The sequence below is a fragment of the Loxodonta africana genome, chromosome 8 (genome assembly GCF_030014295.1).
Source record: "Loxodonta africana isolate mLoxAfr1 chromosome 8, mLoxAfr1.hap2, whole genome shotgun sequence".
Taxonomy (NCBI): Eukaryota; Metazoa; Chordata; class Mammalia; order Proboscidea; family Elephantidae; genus Loxodonta; species Loxodonta africana.
In genome coordinates this window covers 11,234,684-11,254,013 of record NC_087349.1, presented here as the reverse complement: position 1 = coordinate 11,254,013, position 19,330 = coordinate 11,234,684, and the positions used below count along the sequence as shown (strand labels likewise).

Sequence of the window (19,330 nt, the reverse complement as noted above, 5' to 3'; positions counted from 1 at the left end):
TGGCGGTGGTTTGCAGAGTCCTAGTGCCTGCATCACAAAACAGCTTAAACAAGAGTAGAGTTGGTCCCGAGAGTAGAAGTTATGGAGCTGTTTCTGTCAAAACAGAGCAAGCAACGTGGCGTGGCAATCGCTGCCGGGTACACTGGGGGATGTTCAATCAAATCAGCGTGTTTCAGGCTGCTCAGAAAAAATAATCCTTATCTCTGTGGTAAAGCCACCCACTTGATAGGCACTCATTGGTTTCAGTTTGGTTTTGGTGTTCAGGGATTTTTAAAAAGGTTTTAAATTTACATTTGTATAACTTACATGTAAAACATTTATATGGTTCCAAAATGAGATCTAAGAAACAGTGTATCCGGAGAACTCAGACTTCTGCCTTTGCCCCCACTACCTTATTTCTTCCCTACCTTACAGGGAACCATTTAATTTTTTTACGGTTTGCCCTTCCTTTTTCAACATTTTTTATGTATAATTTATTTATAATTCATGTAATTTTAAAAATAAAAGCAAATATGTATATATAGTTATCCATTCCACCCCATCTTCCTTAAACAGTAGCATGTTTTTTATATATATATATATAAAAAATTTCCACCTTGATTTTTTGTTCTCTAACTGTATGTACTAGCCAGATCTCTCTTTACAGTATAAATGGAAGATTCCTCCTTCATTTTTACAACAGAGTAGAGATTACATTTTTAGGTGGGATCTTTATAGAAGGTGGTAGTTGACACTGAGTAGATGAGACCAATTTCCAGGGAAAAGACTACTGAGATCTAATAAATTGACAGCACCTGACGAGGATGAGAAGTGAGTGGAGGATCCAGAAGGGGCGTTGGGAGATAAGTGGATGGGGAGGTAGAAGGGAATCTAGGTGATTTCTAGAAAGCAGGAGCCAGTGGTGTCAGATGAAGTTAGCAAGGTTGAAGATGGTAAGAGCTGAGAACAGGTAGCCTTTGGTTTGTGGAAATGTTATCCAGGTATCTGGAATTTGGTTACCACAAACCACTGAGTGAGTGAGGAAACAATTCCCGTTCTTTTTACTCAACCACAAATGCTGTCATGAGCACTCTGTAGATGGTGTATGACCTCAGTGCCCGTTCTCAGAGGGTAGCATCCTCATCTGCACAGGCACAAGCCAGAAGCAGAGGAGCCAGCTCCGCTACCTCATCTGCCGGCCTATCAGTGCAGCCGCCTAAGTTGCTCCCAAACCGTCCTCTTCTCTTCAGCTCCGCTTCCTCTACCCTCACCTAAACCACCAACAAAGCCACTTGACTCATCTCGATGCAGAAACACTTGCCCTTTTTTAAATCTTTTTTTCACACTGCAACCAAAACGATTTTTAAAATGCAAAGCTGGCCACCTCACCTTATTTAAAAACTTTGAGTAGACTTACACAGTTCTCAAAAGACCTGCTTGATCCTGTCCCTGGCTGCCTTCCCTGGTGTAAGGGCTCTGTCTGGCCTCTCCACTTCAGTCATGCTGACCTTCTCTCCGTCTTTGAACCTGCCGTGGTCCTTCTGCCCTTTGTACTTGTTGCTATCTGCCAGAGAGGCTCTCCATCCAGGCATTGACACCCAACCTTCAAGACGAACGTGACCCCGTTAGGGGTTCGCCTTCCTTGGTAATCCTTCCTCTGCTTTCCCCAAGCCTCCACACCCACTGACACAAGCTCAGCTCCCCATCATGTGCTCATAGAGCTTGTACGTTTCCTTTAGGGTACTTCTCGGTTTGTAGGTTGATACATACCAGTGTGAGTATTCCAGTAATGTCTGTCCACCTCACACTTGTGAACTGTATATAAAATTGTCTATTGAAAGGGTGATCTTCACAACTGCTCAGTACAATTGTATTATCACTCTCACTTTAGAGATGAGTGAGTACTGTAAGTAACGTGCCCAAGACCACTCAGCCAGTAAGTGGGGGACCTGGGACTGGAACCTGCACTCCATCTGTGAGACTAGGTATCACAAGGGCAAGGACCATGTTTGCTTTTCCTGATTGTTGTATCCCTAACACTTAGCACAATGCTTGGACTATTTGGCATATTGAACTAAGGAGAAGATGTACTTAGATTGTTGCCTATTCACAGTATTTCCATTTTATACACATGTATGTAAAAATATATAAACATTACTTATACAGTATATATTATATAATCACTATGTGTCTGTATTATAAATATTTAACTATATTATAAATACTATATATACATAAAATTTAACACTTAATGTCAGTTTAAACTTGTAAACACTATTAAGATAGCTGATAGAGGCAAGTATAGTTGGTAAATTCATTTATGTATGACTAATGGCGACCAGCTCTTCATTTTCCCTCAAAAATTCCTGTGGTGTGTTCCTTTTATGACCAGGTGTGTACAAGCTGTGAGGACAATGCAGAAGCAAATGGGTTTTGTGTGGAGTGTGTGGAGTGGCTCTGCAAGACCTGCATCAGAGCTCATCAGAGGGTCAAGTTCACAAAAGACCACACTGTCAGACAGAAAGAGGAGGTGTCTCCAGGTAATCAGTTAGTGCTGTTTTTTTTTTTTTTTCCTCTTCTATTCCTTCCACCTTCTTTTCTCTCCTATACTGATTTGTTATGATACATTTGTAAGTATTAAATACAAAGGAGGTCTATGCAATAGTTGAAATTTGAGTAGTTACAAATGTTGGTAAGCATGGATGGATACAGAGTCCGCCTGCCTTACCGCACACGTCCAACCCTCCTGCCCCTGTGACCGTCCTGACTTGGTGTGAGTGCACAGCAGATGAAACAGAAAGTTCCCTTCTAAAAGGTTCGCTCTTCTTTTTTCCTTTGTCTCTTAAGATGACAAGGGATATGCTTAAAGTACAGTTTTACAGCTCTTCCTTCTGATATTCTTGTAGTAAACTAGCTTCATGATACACCAGAGAAGCTTTTTATAGAATTTTTTAGTTTCTGGGTTTTTATTGCATTGCTTTTAATGTAAAGTTCATTAATATATTTTTGCTTCAAAATTATTTTACTTTTTTTATTCATTGAGTCAACTAGTGTTTGTATGCCTACTCCGTATTCCAGGAACTTTGTTAGGTACCGGGGATGAAAAGGTGAGTAAAACAGATCCTCCCCGCCTTCTGGGAGTTTACAGTGTAACCAAGACTAGAAGCACATAAGCAATCACAGTTTGGCCTGAGGAATTCTCCTGGAACAGATGTTAGGACGGCCAAACTCAGAATTGGGACTCAGTTCCAGGCTGAATCTGTAACTCGAGGATGAACGGAAGCTCGTCTGAATCTGTAACTCGAGGATGAACGGAAGCTCGTCACGTGAAGGAGAGGGTGGGGAAAACGATGAGCTCGTGCAGACGTGCAAGGGGAGAAAGCTGGGTGTAGCTGGAGAGCGGCTGCTAGAGGAGGGCTTGTGAGGTGACATGAGTCTGGAGACAGGAAAAGGGGTATAATTTCTGAGGACCCTGATGAAGGAAGACACTGAAGGAGAAGAGGCCAGGTGTGTGTGCAGGCAGGTTTAATAGATGAATGCTAGAAAGACATCTGGTACTCTGTAAAGTCAGACACCTGTGGAAAATGAGAGCAGAGGAAATGGCATTCCAAGTTCAACATTGGGTGAATGTTTGAAATCACCCCAGTTGAAAGAAGCCCCAGCTCTGGAAACAGAAGGATTGCCTGGGAACATCGAGGTTACATTTGGAATGTAATCCATTAACCTTCCTCCGGCAGCCTCAGCAGTCGAGGTGTGGGTATAGAGAAGGATTGGACTTACCTAGGGTTGGGGGTTAGCTGGACAGGTGTTACAGAAGCTCAACAGAGTAAGAGATGCAGATCATGGCATGTGCTAAATGAAGGATTCTCGAATTTTAACTGGAGAAAGGAAGGAAGTGGAGCGTGCTTGTCAACAGGGTAGAAGGAATGGTTAAGGGAGCAGAGATGTAATTGAGGAATAGTGAGAGCAGTAACCAGGGACTGGAAGGTTAGAAAGTGGAAATCATTGGAGTAGCATGCTTCAATTTATGATTATAGTAGTGGAACAGTTACTCAGTTATGAACGCTGAAAAACCTGGGGTGTGACCGTGGAGTAAGTAAGTAGCAGGAGGGGCAGGTCTCTGGAATGAGAATGTCTGACAGGCCTGTCTTCCTATAGAATCCACGTGCCTTCATCCAGGGTGATGATGAGATTTAGGATTAGGAGGATGACTGCAAGTCAGGACCCAGACCAGTTGATAAATACAGGAAATCTATAAATGGAAGAAAATATTATTTACTGTCTAAACCAGAACACCATAAATGATTATTCCTGAACCGCAGGCACAAACCAGGATGTCCTTGCAAACTGAAGATGTACACACTCTCTCTGTGTATGACGCCCAGGGGACACAGGCAGTTCTCGAAAACTGACATCATAAAGAACAAAAATGGATAAATTTTCCTATTAAAAAATTGTATGTATGTTTGGAAAAATCACATAAATGAAGTCAAATAAGCTGGAAAAAATATTTCTGAACTCCTTTGGCAGATAATATATCAAATATATTTACATATCAATAAGGAAAGACAATTGGACAGAATAATAGCCGAGGATATGAACAGATAGTTCTAAAAGCAAATAGAAATAGCTGATGAATGTGAAAAATTTGTTCTCTCAGCGATCAAAGAAATGCATTTGAGACAGTGAAGTCTTTCTGTGTTTAATCCTATCAAATTGGCAAGGTTGATTAAGGAATACCCCATTGTTAAAAACACAGGTAGCACTATTAATTGCTACAGTTTTTTGAAGGACCATTTAGTTTTGTCTGTATAAACTACCCTGTGACCCAACAATTCTACCATAGGAATTTATCTTATGGAGACATTGCAATGATTTATAAATTTCATGTTTATTGTAATCATACAGTAGCGATAAATGAGAAATATCCAAACATCTGCTGTTGCTGTTGAGTTGATTCTGACTCATAGCGACCCTATAGGACAGAGTACAGCTGTCCCATAGGGTTTCCGAGGAGCTACACCCAGCTTTCTCCCCTTGCATGTCTGCACGAGCGCATCGTTTTCCCCACCCTCTCCTTCACGTGACGAGCTTTTCCATTCATCCTCGAGTTACAGACTCAGCCTGAAACTGAGTCCCAATTCTGAGTTTGGCCGTCCTAACATCTGTTCCAGAATTCCTCAGGCCAAACTGTGATTGCTTATGTGCTTCTAGTCTTGGTTACACTGTAAACTCCCAGAAGGCGGGGAGGATCTGTTTTACTCACCTTTTCATCCCCGGTACCTAACAAAGTTCCTAGCGGATGGAATATTCATTTGGTGAAATACGATACAGTTAATAGGAATAAAATGGGTGTATGTACTAACACAGAAAGATGATTAAGAAAAAAATTCTTGTATGACAGTAAGTATATAGTCCCATGTTTTGCCCCATTTATCTACATATAACTATATACATAGAAGAGCGTGGTGGTGCAGTGGTTAAAAGCTCAGACTGCTAACCAAAAGGCCGGCAGTTCGAATCCACGAGCTGTTTCTTGGAAGCCCTATGGGGCAGTTCTCCTCTGTCCTTTAGGGTTGCTTTGAGTTGGAATCAACTCAGTGGCATCAGGTTTGGTCTTTTTGGTTTGAATATACATAGAAAAACAGCCAGAGGAACATACGTGGTTCTTCATAGTAGTTAATGTCTGCAGGTGGGATTATTTCTGAAATGTTCCAGCTTTACCTTGAATTATTAGTTAGGTGACTGGTGTTTACTGTTTTACTGTTTAATCAATTGTTACATCCACTTATATTCTGATTTTTCCATTTAACATTATAACTATTTCCCAGTTTTATTCCTACTCTGGAAAACTATTGAAAAGTCACATGATGACTACAGAATACTAGTGAAAACTGATTATTTCTGTGTTGATGGGTGCGTTCTGTTAGGATTTTGCATTCGTCAGGAAATAATTTACTACCCCTTCTATATGTTTTTATTAGATTTTCTGAATTGCATTTAAAAACAAACAAACCTAGGATTGACTCATCCTCGTTTACCAGGGTTATTTTCTAAGACTTTAATTCCGTAAAGCATCTTTTAACCACACACTTAGCCCTGTCCAGGTGCTTTCATTTCCTCCTGAATTAAGGTGGATTTCTGCTTTGGAGCATGAAAAGCTCACTTAACCTTTTCCTTCTGAAATGCTGAAATACTTAGCATTTGCATTTGTAAAACCGAGTGGTAATTATCCTGTAGGTGAAACTGTTTGTAGCTCTTTTATATCTTAAGGAGTTTGAATTTAAGTGGACAATCTCATAGTATTCAATTATGTTAATTTCCTTCTTTTTTGTCACCCATTATTTCTACAGAGGCAGTTGGTGTGACCAGTCAACGACCAGTGTTTTGTCCTTTTCATAAAAAGGAGCAGCTGAAGCTTTACTGTGAGACATGTGACAAACTGACGTGTCGGGATTGCCAGTTACTAGAACATAAAGAGCATAGGTACCAGCGTCTTTGGCTCTGTACAGAGAGGTTCCTGATGCAGTTTTGTGAGGGCTAGAGGAGGACTCCAGAATGGCAGCGGCAGTCTGCAAATATGTTTTGTTTGGCCAGCGTTGTGTTGGCCTACACCTGGGTTTCTCAAACTTAGCACTGTTGACATTTTGGGCCAGATAATTCTGTGTTTTGAGAGGTTGTCCTGTCATTATAGGATGTTTAGCAACATCCGTGACCTCTGCATCCTAGGCGCCAGTAGCATACCCCTAGTCGTGGCAACCAAAAATGTCTCCAGATAATACCATATTTTCCGGGGAACAAAATCACCCGCATTTGAGAGCACCTGACCTACACCATGCTTTAAACTATGTGGAATTAGTTTCCAGTGTTTTAAAATGAGATTTCACATTTTTTAAAAATGTAGATTTCTGGCCTTTTTTTTGAGAAAATGGAAACTTTTGTAGCCCCGGGTCCATACACTTCCATGTCAACATTTGGCTTCAGTTGACTTGAGCAATCTTTAGAATGGGACATGGCTTTTTCAGCTCATAAAAGTATGTATAATTACCAAAGTAACAGAGGAGGGAAATGAAACCATTAAAAACAATCAGTCTAAACATAGCCAAAAAAAGTGAGGAAAAAGAAATAGAGAAGAGATGGAGTATAATAAAGTCTTAGGAAATTGGTAGGTGTACAAGTATATTAGTAATTTTAGGAAATGTAAATGGACAGAATGTTCCAAATTAAAAGATTTCAGGCTGGATAAGGAAAAAAACAAAATCTACTATTTGCTTTTTATAAGAGAAATATCTGAAACCTAGGTATTTAGAAAGGCTGATGGGAAAAGATGTGCCATATAAGCATTAACCAGAGGACAGTTGGTGAAGCAAATAAAATGGACTTCTAAGGCAAAATACACTGTTAGAGATAAATGGGCAGCCCTGGCGGAAACCCTGGCAGCATAGTGGTTAAGAGCTCGGCTGCTAACCAAAAGGTCGGCAGTTTGAGTCCACCAAGTACTCCTTGGAAACTGTATTGGGGCAGTTCTACGCAGTCCGGTAGGGTCGCTATGAGTCGGAATTGACTCGGGGCAACAGATTTTTTTGTACACACACGCACACACACACACACCAAACACACACACACCATACACACACTAATTAAAATGACATCGTGTCCTTTATTTCAAACTGCCGACCTTTTGGGTAGCAGTGAAAAAAAAAAAAAAACCTGAAACCTGTCCTGTAGAATTTCCAGGGAGCGGCTGGTAGAGTCATACTGCTGACCTTTTGGTGAGCAGCTGTATCTCCTAACTACTGCATCACCTATATATATCTCCTGAAGACATTTTTGAAAATTAAAATATGTTAATAAACTTGGAAATGTTTATGTGAAATGGAAAATTTGTAGGAAATATAGCTTACCAAGACTACATAAGACAAAATAGAAAACCAGAATAATTATTGAAATTAATTTCATAATTTAAAACTTTCCCACAAATGGGAAAGTCCCGATAACTTTACTGACATTCTACCAAATAGTTACAGTAAAAATAAGACCTTTCTCTACACAAACGTGTTCAGAGAGTAATAAAAGAATGACTTCCCTCCATTTGTTTTATGAAGCCAGCAAACCTTGACACCAAAAACTGTGAAGAGGGAAGATATTATGAAAATGGAAAATTACAAGCCAGTCTTCACTCATGAAATATGAGAAAATAAAATCTAGCAATATATTGTAACTTTTAGACAATGTAATTACAACCGAGTTGGCTTTATTTTAGGAATGCAAGTTTCATTTAGCAGTTGAAAATCATTCATGTAATTCATCATATAAAAAGAATAGAGGCAGAAAAAATATTCAATAAAAATTGACCATTCATGATCTAAAATCTTAGCAAACTAGAAATAAAAGGGAATTTCCTAAATCTCATAACGATTATTTCTGAGAAGAGCTAGAAAACATATTAATGATGGAATATTGAAAGCTTTCACACTGAGATTAGGAAGTTTAGTAAGAAAAAAAAATCCGCTCGAGTTGCCTAGGAAAGAATTTTAAATGTCATTCACAGATGATAAGGTTATGTACAAAGAAAATCCACTGGAAATATTGATTGGGTGTCTTTTTCTAACTCTGGCAACCCTACTTATAATACTTATTTAATTATACTTACTACATTTTTAAAAATCACGTTATGTAAAATGTATTAATTTAGGAATACTATATTTCTGTGTTGGGAAACCCTGGTGGTGTAGTGGTTGGCAGTTTGAACCACCAGGCACTCCTTGGAAATGCCATGCGGCAGTTCTACTCTGTCTTATGGGGTTGCTGTGAGTTGGAATCGACTCGATGGCAACAAGTTTGGTTTTTTGGGTTTATATTTTTGTGTATTTTACGAAAAAAAAAAAAAAAATCAAATTCTCTGTATGTGTCTTATACATACATCCTTAACTAGTTTTCCAGAGCAAACATCTTCACTTTCAAGTTAAGTAATTTTAAAATAACGATCCTGTTGGCTTGGAGTTTCACCTAAAGGCACAAAATCAGGAGGTCTTTTTTTCCCATTTATCACAAAGACCTATATTTGCGACCTCTACAATACCTGTTGTTTTCGAAAAGTAATCTTAAATGTTTATTTATAGCATCAAACTTTCAAGATCCTAAAATTACAAAATAGTTAAAGTCAATTGCATTGCTATCGAGTTGATTTCAACTCTTAGTGACCCTATAGGACAGAGTAGAACTGCCCCACGGGGTTTCCAAGGCTGTAAATCTTTATGGAAGCAGACTGCCACATCTTTCTCTCACAGAGTGGCCAGTGGGTTTGAACCGCCAGCCTTTTGGTTAACAGCCGAGAGCTTAACCACTGTGCCACCAGGGTTCCTTTAATAGTTAATACCAAAAAAACCAAACCCAGTGCCGTCGAGTCGATTCCGACTCATAGCGACCCTATAGGACAGAGTAGAACTGCCCCATGGAGTTGCCAAGGAACGCCTGGTGGATTTGAACTGCCAACCCTTTGGTTAGCAGCCATAGCACTTAACCACTATGCCACCAGAGTTTCCCTAATAGTTAATAAATCTCCTTAAGTTCTTCTACTGCTTTTTGCCAGATCTGCCAAGTGTGCTCTGTAAATGTCTAAAACTATGAATAGTGGGTGTATGTCTTTCCCAAACTCTCAAAATAATTTAAAGAGGGTGCAGAAATAACCTATCTCAAAGACTTCCTCTTTCTTAAGGGATAATTTTAAGAGGAGAGAAAAACCTGCCTTATAGTGTATATTTGTTACTTTTAGAAGATTCCTATTTATGTCCCTTAAGATCTTATATTTTTCACTAAGCATTTTTTTATTGCTTTTGGACTTTTCCTCATTTTACACAGATATATTTGTGTGAAATTAATTTACTTATTTATTTCTTTAGATACCAATTTATAGAAGAAGCTTTTCAGAACCAGAAAGTGATCATAGATACACTAATCACCAAGCTAATGGAAAAAACAAAATACATAAAATTCACAGGAAATCAGATCCAAAACAGGTACATTTATATTTATGGTATTGTAATAAATCATTTTCTGTAATGTGTTGAGTGCATTCACTCTCCGAACAGGGCATTCTCCTTTACTCACAGTGAAGCGGGCTAAGCGAGCTTTCAGATGGCTCTACGTAACACATGAGTGATAAGGCTTTGCCAGAAACTCTGTTTTTGGAATCTTTGGGCTAGAAAACATCCTTTTCAGCCATAAAATCTCAAAACTAATAGGATAATAAACTGTATTCAGTAACAGTTTATTTATATGGTAGGTATTGGTAATCTGTAATTATCTGATGTTTTCCAATTTCAAAGAAAGCCAGGATTTAAAAACAAAATCAGCTGTTTTAGCCAGTAATATGAAATACTTTAACATTCAATTATATACTTAATAGCTATTTTAAGGATTGCTCAGATTTGACGTGCTGCTTATCTCTGGGCTGTGAGCTTTTTTTTTTTTTTAAATTACAGCGAGGTAGAAATTTTAGGATACCATGAGACAGAGGCCATTAAATGGTTTCGCACACCTTTTATTCCTTGTCAGATAAAATATTTAGAGGCGTTTCCAGATATCACCTGCAATGCGTTTTGTCCTCCAAGGAAGGAAATATCAACTATCTAGAGCTTCTTGTCTCAGAATTCAGTGACTGGGGAGCGAATCACTACCCTCTATGAGGGAAAGCTGCTGTCAAGCTCCACAGTGACATTTAATGACAACTTTTACACATCTGTGAAATCCCATGGTCCCTTTCTTTTGTTGTTTTGCATACAAAGGGAACATGCCACTGCCTAAATAGGTCACAAAATGCTCACTACAAAGAGCATGAACAAAGAGGCCTCAAGTAGGTAATTTGAATACTGTTCATTGGGACAATTATGTCTGCCTTTTGTGGTCTTCCTTAGGTCCGATAATTGTAATCTGTTTTTCTTATCATTTTGTAGCATGGCCAGGTTCTAAATTTGGGGAATTTTTTCCAAAGAATTCTCTTTTATTACTTGATTTCCTTAAAGGAGAATCTTCCGTCAAATCTGTTGCCTGGAAACAGCTTTTAAGCCTTGATCCAAAAAACTATACCATGAAGTCACCTTCAAACTAAACAATTTAGTTCATTTAACAAAGATTGTTCATCTTAAGCATTGTGCTCTTTTAAAGAAATATCTATATGAGATCAAATTGACAGCAGTAACTCTCAAAGCAGAGATGAGAACTTTAAGGAGCAGAGTCTCAGTGAACGGTGGTGAAACAGTGTGGTTAGAGATAGTGAGAACCGTGACACAACGTGAAGCATGTAACCATCGTCCTTGAACTAACTGCACATATAGAAATTGTGAAGGGATAAGTATGTTTTGTTCTCCATGTTTTCACCAAAAATAAGAGATTCTTATACATAACCTTTTCTCGATGCCCTGTTGTTATATCTGTTTTTACACGTTGCAGTAAAAACAGTTTTATTGTATGTCTTTTAATTTTTCTTATTCGTCCTATCAGCCCTTGTTTCTTTTCACCTTCCTCTTTCACCTCTCTTTCATTCGCATTTTACAAAATAACCTTTCTCTTTCGTATAACAACTATAGTTTGCCAAATATTGTTTCCTTAATCAGGATATAATATTTTGCCAAATAATTGATAGGTTTAAAAAGTTTTGTATCTGAGTAGCTGAAAATTCGTAATGAATATTTATTAAATGAATTAGGAGAGATAACTATAGGCATTTCTACCCTCTAGTGACAAAAGGTAGTAATTGTAAAATAATTAATTTTAAGTAAAACTTCCACCCTTAATGAAATTTACCTTTCCACTTTTTTTTTTTTTAACCTTTTCACTAGCGTTTGTGGTATAAATACGCATCTAGGTTCACATTTTTTGCGTACGGGTGTCCATTTGTTCCAACACCGTTTGTTGACATGACTATCCTTTATTTAATTGTCTTGGTACCTTTGTTGAAAATCATTAGCCCACGGAAGTGTGAGATTGTGCCCTCAACATTTTATAGTCTTAATTCTGGGCCTTGCTGTTCTGTTCCGTTGTGTTTTTGTTAGTACTCCACTCTCTTTATTACCTTAGCTTTTTTTTTTTTAACAGCAGTAGTTTATTATCTCATAGTCTTGGAGAATAGTAGTCCAAATTCATGCTCCCTCTGAAACCTCTAGGGAGAGGATCCGTCCTTTGTCTTTTCTAGATGTTCCTTGGCTTGTGGGAATATCACTCCAGTCTCTGTCTGTCCTCTCTCTGTGTCTGTTTCTTCTTCTCCCTTCCTGAGTTTTTCCTCCTCCATTAACGTGAACAATTGCTTCCTTTGCCATGAGACTGGGTCCTGGCTACCATTACTGAATACCTTGACTGAAAATTCTCTAGAAGAATTCAGATCAGCAGGGGAAAATGCAGAACAGAATTTGAAATTCACGAGGACTCCAGACTTTTGGGAGCCGTGGAGGCTGGATGAGCCCCTGAAACTATAGTCCTGAGATAATCTTTAAACCTTAAGCAAAAAATACCCCTCTTGTCCTCTTAAGGCCAAACAGTAGTTTAGCTTAACTAGTAAAGAACGTCTGCTTTTTAAAAACTATCCTTATAGGATCAATTGATGACAGCAACCCAGGAAAGATTAGATCGGAACCTTAGGGGGAGGTGAGTTTATATCAATGGAAGAGGAACAACTCAGATGACCATAGTTTTTTTATTAAGTCTTGAAATCTGATAGTGTTGAGGTCTCCAGATTTGTTCGTTTACTTTTTTAAATGATTTGTGTTGCTTTTACGAAATAATATATTATCATCCTGTGGAAGGATTTTGGTTTTTTAATTGTATTAATAGCTCATATCTTTACAGCCTATTTGTAAAAAAAAAAAAAATTTGTAGAAGGTTTAAATTTACTGGACTGATTTATTTTGCTATCCATCCATTTTTATGTATTGTAAACATGACACTATTTTCCCCTTGTTCATCCTATCCTTCCATCCCCAGGATTTAAATGAGTTTTTTGAGGTCTGTTGCTTCCCAAGTCTGTCTAGTTTCCTTGATCCTGGAGCCAGTGTTGAAGTCAAACGATTATTTTTGAAGAATTCCCAGCAGAAAACAAAGTCTGCCCTTTTGGTCTTAAGTTTTGGAGGATAACTATGGCAGAAGCAGATAGGAGAAATGAAGCTTTTATCTAATCTCATAATGATTGTTGGGTGCTTCGTTATTCTTTTTTACTTCTTAGCTGGAGTGAATACAATAGAACTTTTTCACAACCATGGTTTCATCATCTTGTTTATAAATCCTGTTTTTTAGTCCACCCCCTCATCCTTTTAGGTATTGATTTTCCTCAGTGTCATCATAATCTTCCCACCCTGTATTTTCTTAAAATATATTCATTCTCTTTCAGTATTGTACATTGTGATTTGAAGTTTGAATTCAGTGACTATGTCTTTCAGAAGAATTCTGTTTTTCCCATCTCATCTTCAAGAAAGCAGTTTAAACTGAAAGACCTTCAGAAATAGCAGAGCTTTTCAAGGCTGAAAACATTTTGGTGTACTTTAGACATTAAAAAAATCAATTTAAAATATTGTAAAACTATTTCCTGCCATAAATTTTAGATGTTTTTCCCTCTTTCATTTAATTTTCAGAATAATTGAAGTAAATCAGAATCAAAAGCAGGTGGAACAGGATATTAAGGTTGCTATATTTACACTCATGGTGGAAATAAATAAAAAAGGAAAAGCTCTACTCCACCAGCTCGAGGTAAGTCACTGCCGGTGAGGCAGCACGTTGCAGCGGTCCTGCCAGCAGAGTGTGTTCTCGTGCCTTTGTGGATTTGAAATCAGAGCCTTTTAACATTTTTAAATCTTGGTTTTTTTCTTTGTGACCTTGAAGCCTATACATTTTTGCACATAATTGTTTCTTTTTATGATTCGACAATATTTCTTCCTCCAGTCCAAGTTTTTATAATACACTAGGAATGTCCTGATCCACCCTGTTGACTTCGTAGCACAAAGCGTGGCGCCTTGCTTGGAGGAGCTCAGTGAACGTAGGCATGAAATCATGTCAGAGATTGATTGACGTTATACTACTTTGTCATCACCGAAAGGGTGTAATTGAGCAAAATTTTGTAGAAAGATACACTGACAAGTTCACTACACTTAGTTCTCAAATCTATACATTTAACCTTGTGAGAAATTAGGTAAAAGGATATGGACCCTGCCTTCAACATTTGATAGTCTTTTAACTCTGAAGTAGCACTTGAGAGGCCCACAGCTTCAGCAGATAGTCGTTCCTCACAGCAGGCAAGAAAAACATGACTCTCTGCTTCTTTATATGTGTTCAGGTCAAGATCTAAGGCTAACGTTTGGCTTAAATAATAGGAATTCACAACTTTCACATGGCATATGAACATAATAGTAATTACATGGTCTTTTAGCATTCTTTTAATATATTGATGCAAAAAGAATTCACAGTGAAAAAGCCACTTAGAATGAGAAGAGAGTAAAAGAATTCTAATGTTTAAAGATTTTTTTAAGGCTCCTAGAAATAATATAGTTCAACCTCCTCATTATATTATAAGATCTCTGTCAGAAAGCTTTATCCGTTCCGGGGAAGTGTGGTTGCTAAGTGTACCCATGGCTTACGACTGGAAGGAAAGTGAGACTGAAATAATTCTGTACTCTTGTGGAAGCAGATGCTTGTTTAGTGAGGAAGTATTCTGGGCAGGAGGAATCAGACCCTAATTTACAGTAACTATTTTTTCAAGGTTCTGTGATTTTTTTTTCCCCCAATAAAAACATCTGAACAGAAGTTTTTAAGTTTTCAAAGCTCTGCTAAAAATCAGACATTTTGCTTTGCCTTCCGAGAGATGAGCAGTGCACATAGTACTCTGGCTCTTTTTCTAAGCTTAACTGTACATGAGAGTCACTTGCAGAGTTTTCAGAAAGAGAAAAAAAAGAATATGCCCAGATCCTAGCATCTTTAGGAGTGAACTTGGTAATCATATGATTTGTGATCGACTTTTATGGTAAATAATTTTCACAGCACCTTTTAAATCTGCTCTAGACCTATCCTCCTGATTCACAAAACACTCCTTTCAGGCAGATGAATAGAACCGTTTTCATCTGCTAAGACTCACGAGAAATCAGCTTCAATAGTTATCTTAGAAGACCAAGAAACTAGGGCTTCTGAGTCTCAATTTGCAACCACCCCAAAGGCAACAGAATTTCTATTCTTAATAGACCATTTCCAAAGAAACACTCTTTTCTTTTTCTCTCTCTCCTCCCCCCTTCCTTCATATGTATGAGGTTTAGTTTATTTTTTAAGCTGACTTGTTATATTAGGTTAGCAGCGCCTCTTCTTCATTTCCCTTCCCTGGCCTCATATTCTTTGTACTTAAATGGATAGTAACAGATTAGTTTAGTGGTGTCCATAGTGAGCCAGAGCTTCCTCAAAGAGCACATTCAGCAATGCAGTAGGGTGCAAGAGAAATCCTAGATGTCTTAATTTTTTGTAGACTTTATTTTTTAGAACAGTTTTAGGTTTATAGAAAAATAGTACAGAGAGTTCCCATATGTCTTAGTCATCTAGTGCTGCTGTAACAGAAATACCACAAGTGGGTAGCTTTACCAAAGAGAAGTTTACTCTCTCACAGTCCAGTAGGCTAGAAGTCCACATTCAGGGCGCTGGCTCCAGGGGAAGGCGTTCTCTCCTTGTCGGCTCTGAAGGAACGTCCTTGTCATCAGTCATCCCTTGGTCTGGGAACCTCAGGTCCAACGAATGCACTCTGCTCCTGGTACTGCTTTCTTGGTGGTATGGGGTCGCCCTGTCTCTCTGCTCACTGTCTCTCTGCTCCATTCTCTCTTCTATATCTCAAAAGTGATTGGCTTAAGACACTACCTGATCTCATAGATCTCATCAATATAACTGCCACTAATCCATCTCGTTACATCATAGTGATAGGATTTAGAACACATAGGGGAATCACATCAGATGACAAAATGGTAGACAGTCATACAATGCTGGGAATCATGATGTAGCCAAGTTGACAGACATTTTTAGGGGACACAGTTCAATCCATAACACCATGTACAGCCCCCCCGCCCCCAGTTTCTCCTGTTACTAACATCTTGCATTAGTTACACTTGATGACCCAGTATTGATACAATGTTAACTAAATTCCTTAGTTAAGGTTCACTCTTCATGTTGTACAGTTCTGTGAGTTTTGACAAATGCATAATGTCATGTATCCACCATTACAGTATCATGCAGGATAGTTTCACTGCCCTGAAAATGCTGTGCTCCACCTGTTAACCCTTCTTCTCCCCCTGGAGCCCTGGCAACCACTGATCGTTTCATTATCTCTATAGCTTTGTCTTTTCCAGAATGTCGACAGCTAGAATCGTCCAGTATGAGGCTTTTTCAGCACTCACTTTTTTACAAAGGTCAGGAATAGTCTAATAGGCGAGGCATCTTCTCTCTGAACATACATTAGATATGACAAAGCCACTGACTGCTGCCAGTCCGTTACATAGACAGACTCACTGCAGTTCTTCCCTTAAGTCACTTTTGTGCATGTATGTTTTCCAGCCTTGGAGTTGACTAGGGCTAGGGTCTTGGCTTTTTATCAAAAATGTAAGTCCATGATGGGGTGTAGCGTTTTACTTTTAAACTTTTCTAAGTTGTCTGAGCTCATTGAAAGCCCTATTCTCTTCCTCCTTCCTTTGGCCAGTCAAGTGTGAAGTTTTTGGATAGGAGCCTTTAACCCAAGTCCAGTGCTCTCGGGAAGGTTCTCTGTTCTGCTCTTACATAGCTTTTCATTGACTCCCAAGGTAATTCTCAATAGACAGAAATAATATGATGCCTTTTTACGGCATACAAAGGGGAGTGTCCTGTACCACATGGTGCAACTTTTGGCACAAACTGCTTACAATGGGGACTAGAATGCCTAAAAGGTAAAATCACGTGATTGAGCAAGTCACGTGATCTGATAACTTTACTGGATTGTGGGTTGGTGCACCTGGTTTATATTTCCGAGTACTGAATTGGGCACGTTTACTCTGTCAGGGCTAGTCCATGCTTTTGGCTTTTTTGTACATTGGGAAGAGCATCAGCAGAGACCTTAGCCCCAGAATATGTCAGACCAGACCTTGGGACTGGGGTTGGGGGGTGTTTGGGACAGTGTTTGCTGCAGTCAACGAGATCCTTTGTACTAAGGGGGGAATATCCGCTAAGAGTTTCTGTCAGTTGCATCCTTAGGGGTGGTGGTTATTCTAATTTGGTAATCTGAAAATGACAATTAAAATGTATATGCGAAAACTAATTTTGAGAATTATCTTGTTTTCAGAGTCTCGCAAAGGACCATCGCATGAAACTTATGCAACAGCAACAGGAAGTGGCTGGACTTTCTAAGCAGTTGGAACATGTCATGCATTTTTCTAAGTGGGCCGTTTCCAGTGGCAGCAGTACAGCACTGCTTTATAGCAAGCGCCTGGTAAGACAGACTAAGCGTGGTACTTAACGTGCGGTAAAATGGCAGAAGGGAAGAATGGAGTCATTGGAATACTCAAAATTCAGAACTGTACCTTTCGTGGTTTTAGTCTGTTTCTGCTTAAGTGTCTTATTTGTTTCTAGTTTTAATGAATCAAAATATTTTGGTTTTAAAAATATTTTTAGCTCACAAGATTTAGAGGTAACTTTGATCTGTGATTTTCAATCCTGTTTTGTTCTTTTCCAAGTCATCACTCAGTCTTAGTAGCAATTGAACTTAATACAACAATAATGATAATAGTAGACATTACTGAGCACCTATAGTGTGTCACCCACATGTCTGTCAGTTTGTCGTACTAGGGGGGCTTGCGTGTTGCTGCGATGCTAGAAGCTATGGCACCGGTATTCAGATACCAGCAGGGTCACCCATGGAGAAGAGGTTTCAACTGAGCCTCCAAACTAGGACTAGGAAGAAGGACCCGGCAGTCTATATCTGAGAAGATTTAGCCAGGGAAAACCTTATGAATAGCAGCGGAACATTGTCTGGTACAGTGCCAGAAGATGAGAGCTCCAGGTTGGGAGGACAGTGGGCTCAAGCATAACAATGATCGTAAGGATTACACAGGACCAGGCAGGGTTTCGTCTTGTGGTGCATAGCATCGCTATGAGTCAGAACCGACTCGGCGGCACCTAACAACTACCATAGTATGTCAGACACTAATTCTAAGCAATTTCCAGGTAATATTTCATTTAAAACTTTATGTTAGTGCTATGAAATCAGCACACTTATCCATCCCCATTGTACAGATGATGAAACTAAGGCACTGAGGGAAGTAACATGCCTAAGGTAACACAGTAAGGATAGCCAGGACTATGACCTCAAGTCCCTTGTCAGTTCTCCATTACTGACTGTGGACAACAGATAGTGCTGGCGATTCCAACCCCAGCTGTTACAGGGAAGTGACTGTGATTTGGTGGACTATTTTGCATAGGAGTCACTGGTTTAGTAGGTCTGGGGTGGGGCCCGAGAGTCTTCCTTTCTAACAAGTTCCCAGGTAATATTGATGCTGCTGGTCTGTGGACCAGGCTTTGAGTAGCAAGGCTCTGTCTAGAAGAGAGTTAGCTGTTGGAAACCAGGCCCTAAAAACATCCTTAAAACTTCCTGCTTTACTTCTATTTTTTTTTTAAAGATTCAACAGAGATTTACACTCTGAAGTCCAGTCAGGATCTCCAGATGAGTTTTCTGTTACCTACTCTAGTTTTTGGAATCAAATGACAGAAATGTCCTATTATGGAGAACTGTGTTCCCCAGAAATATGTGTTGTAAATGCTAACCTCTGTGCCTGTGGTTATAATCCCATTTCGGAGGGGGTTGTCTTTGTTACATTAATAAGACGGGATTAGTGTAGGGTGTATCTTCAGTCATTCTCTTTTGAAATGTGAAAGAGATTAAAACCAAGCTGAGATGGGTGAGATAGCTGCCAAGACAAGTGAAGATCTTCAAGGAACTGGAAGCAGAAGCTGAAGAGGCGAGGACTTTCCTCCAGAGCCGACAGAGAGAAAGCCTTCCCCTAGAGCTGGCCCTCTGGATTTGGACTTCTGGCCTCCTGAACTGTGAGAAAGTAAAGTTCTGTTTGTTAAATCCACCCACTTGTGATATTTCTGTTATAGCGGCCCTAGATGACTAAGACATTTCCTATGACCATTTTTTAAATAAGAAAATGTAGTTCTGAATACTCTTTTATAAACTAGGTTCAAATACTGAGTAACTTACAATATTGATTTGTAACTGTTTCTAGAACTGTTCCTAATCCTGAATTACATTCAACTTTTAGGATTTTTTTTCCCCCCTTTCTTTCATAATTTTCTGTAATGTAGTCTCTCA

General features: G+C 38.9%; 1 protein-coding gene across 6 annotated transcripts in view; it reads left to right on the top strand.

Annotated features, from left to right (window-relative positions):
• TRIM24 (tripartite motif containing 24) overlaps positions 1 to 19,330 on the top strand; it is a 126,442-nt gene that overhangs the window by 58,339 nt on the left and 48,773 nt on the right. For all 6 annotated transcript variants that reach the window (XM_003420219.4, XM_023539183.2, XM_003420218.4 and 3 more), the window contains exons 3-7: positions 2,372 to 2,519; positions 6,333 to 6,465; positions 9,882 to 9,998; positions 13,602 to 13,716; positions 17,303 to 17,449. In XM_003420219.4, the coding sequence (XP_003420267.1) occupies positions 2,372 to 2,519; positions 6,333 to 6,465; positions 9,882 to 9,998; positions 13,602 to 13,716; positions 17,303 to 17,449 (660 nt within the window). The remainder of the gene's footprint in view (positions 1 to 2,371; positions 2,520 to 6,332; positions 6,466 to 9,881; positions 9,999 to 13,601; positions 13,717 to 17,302; positions 17,450 to 19,330) is intronic.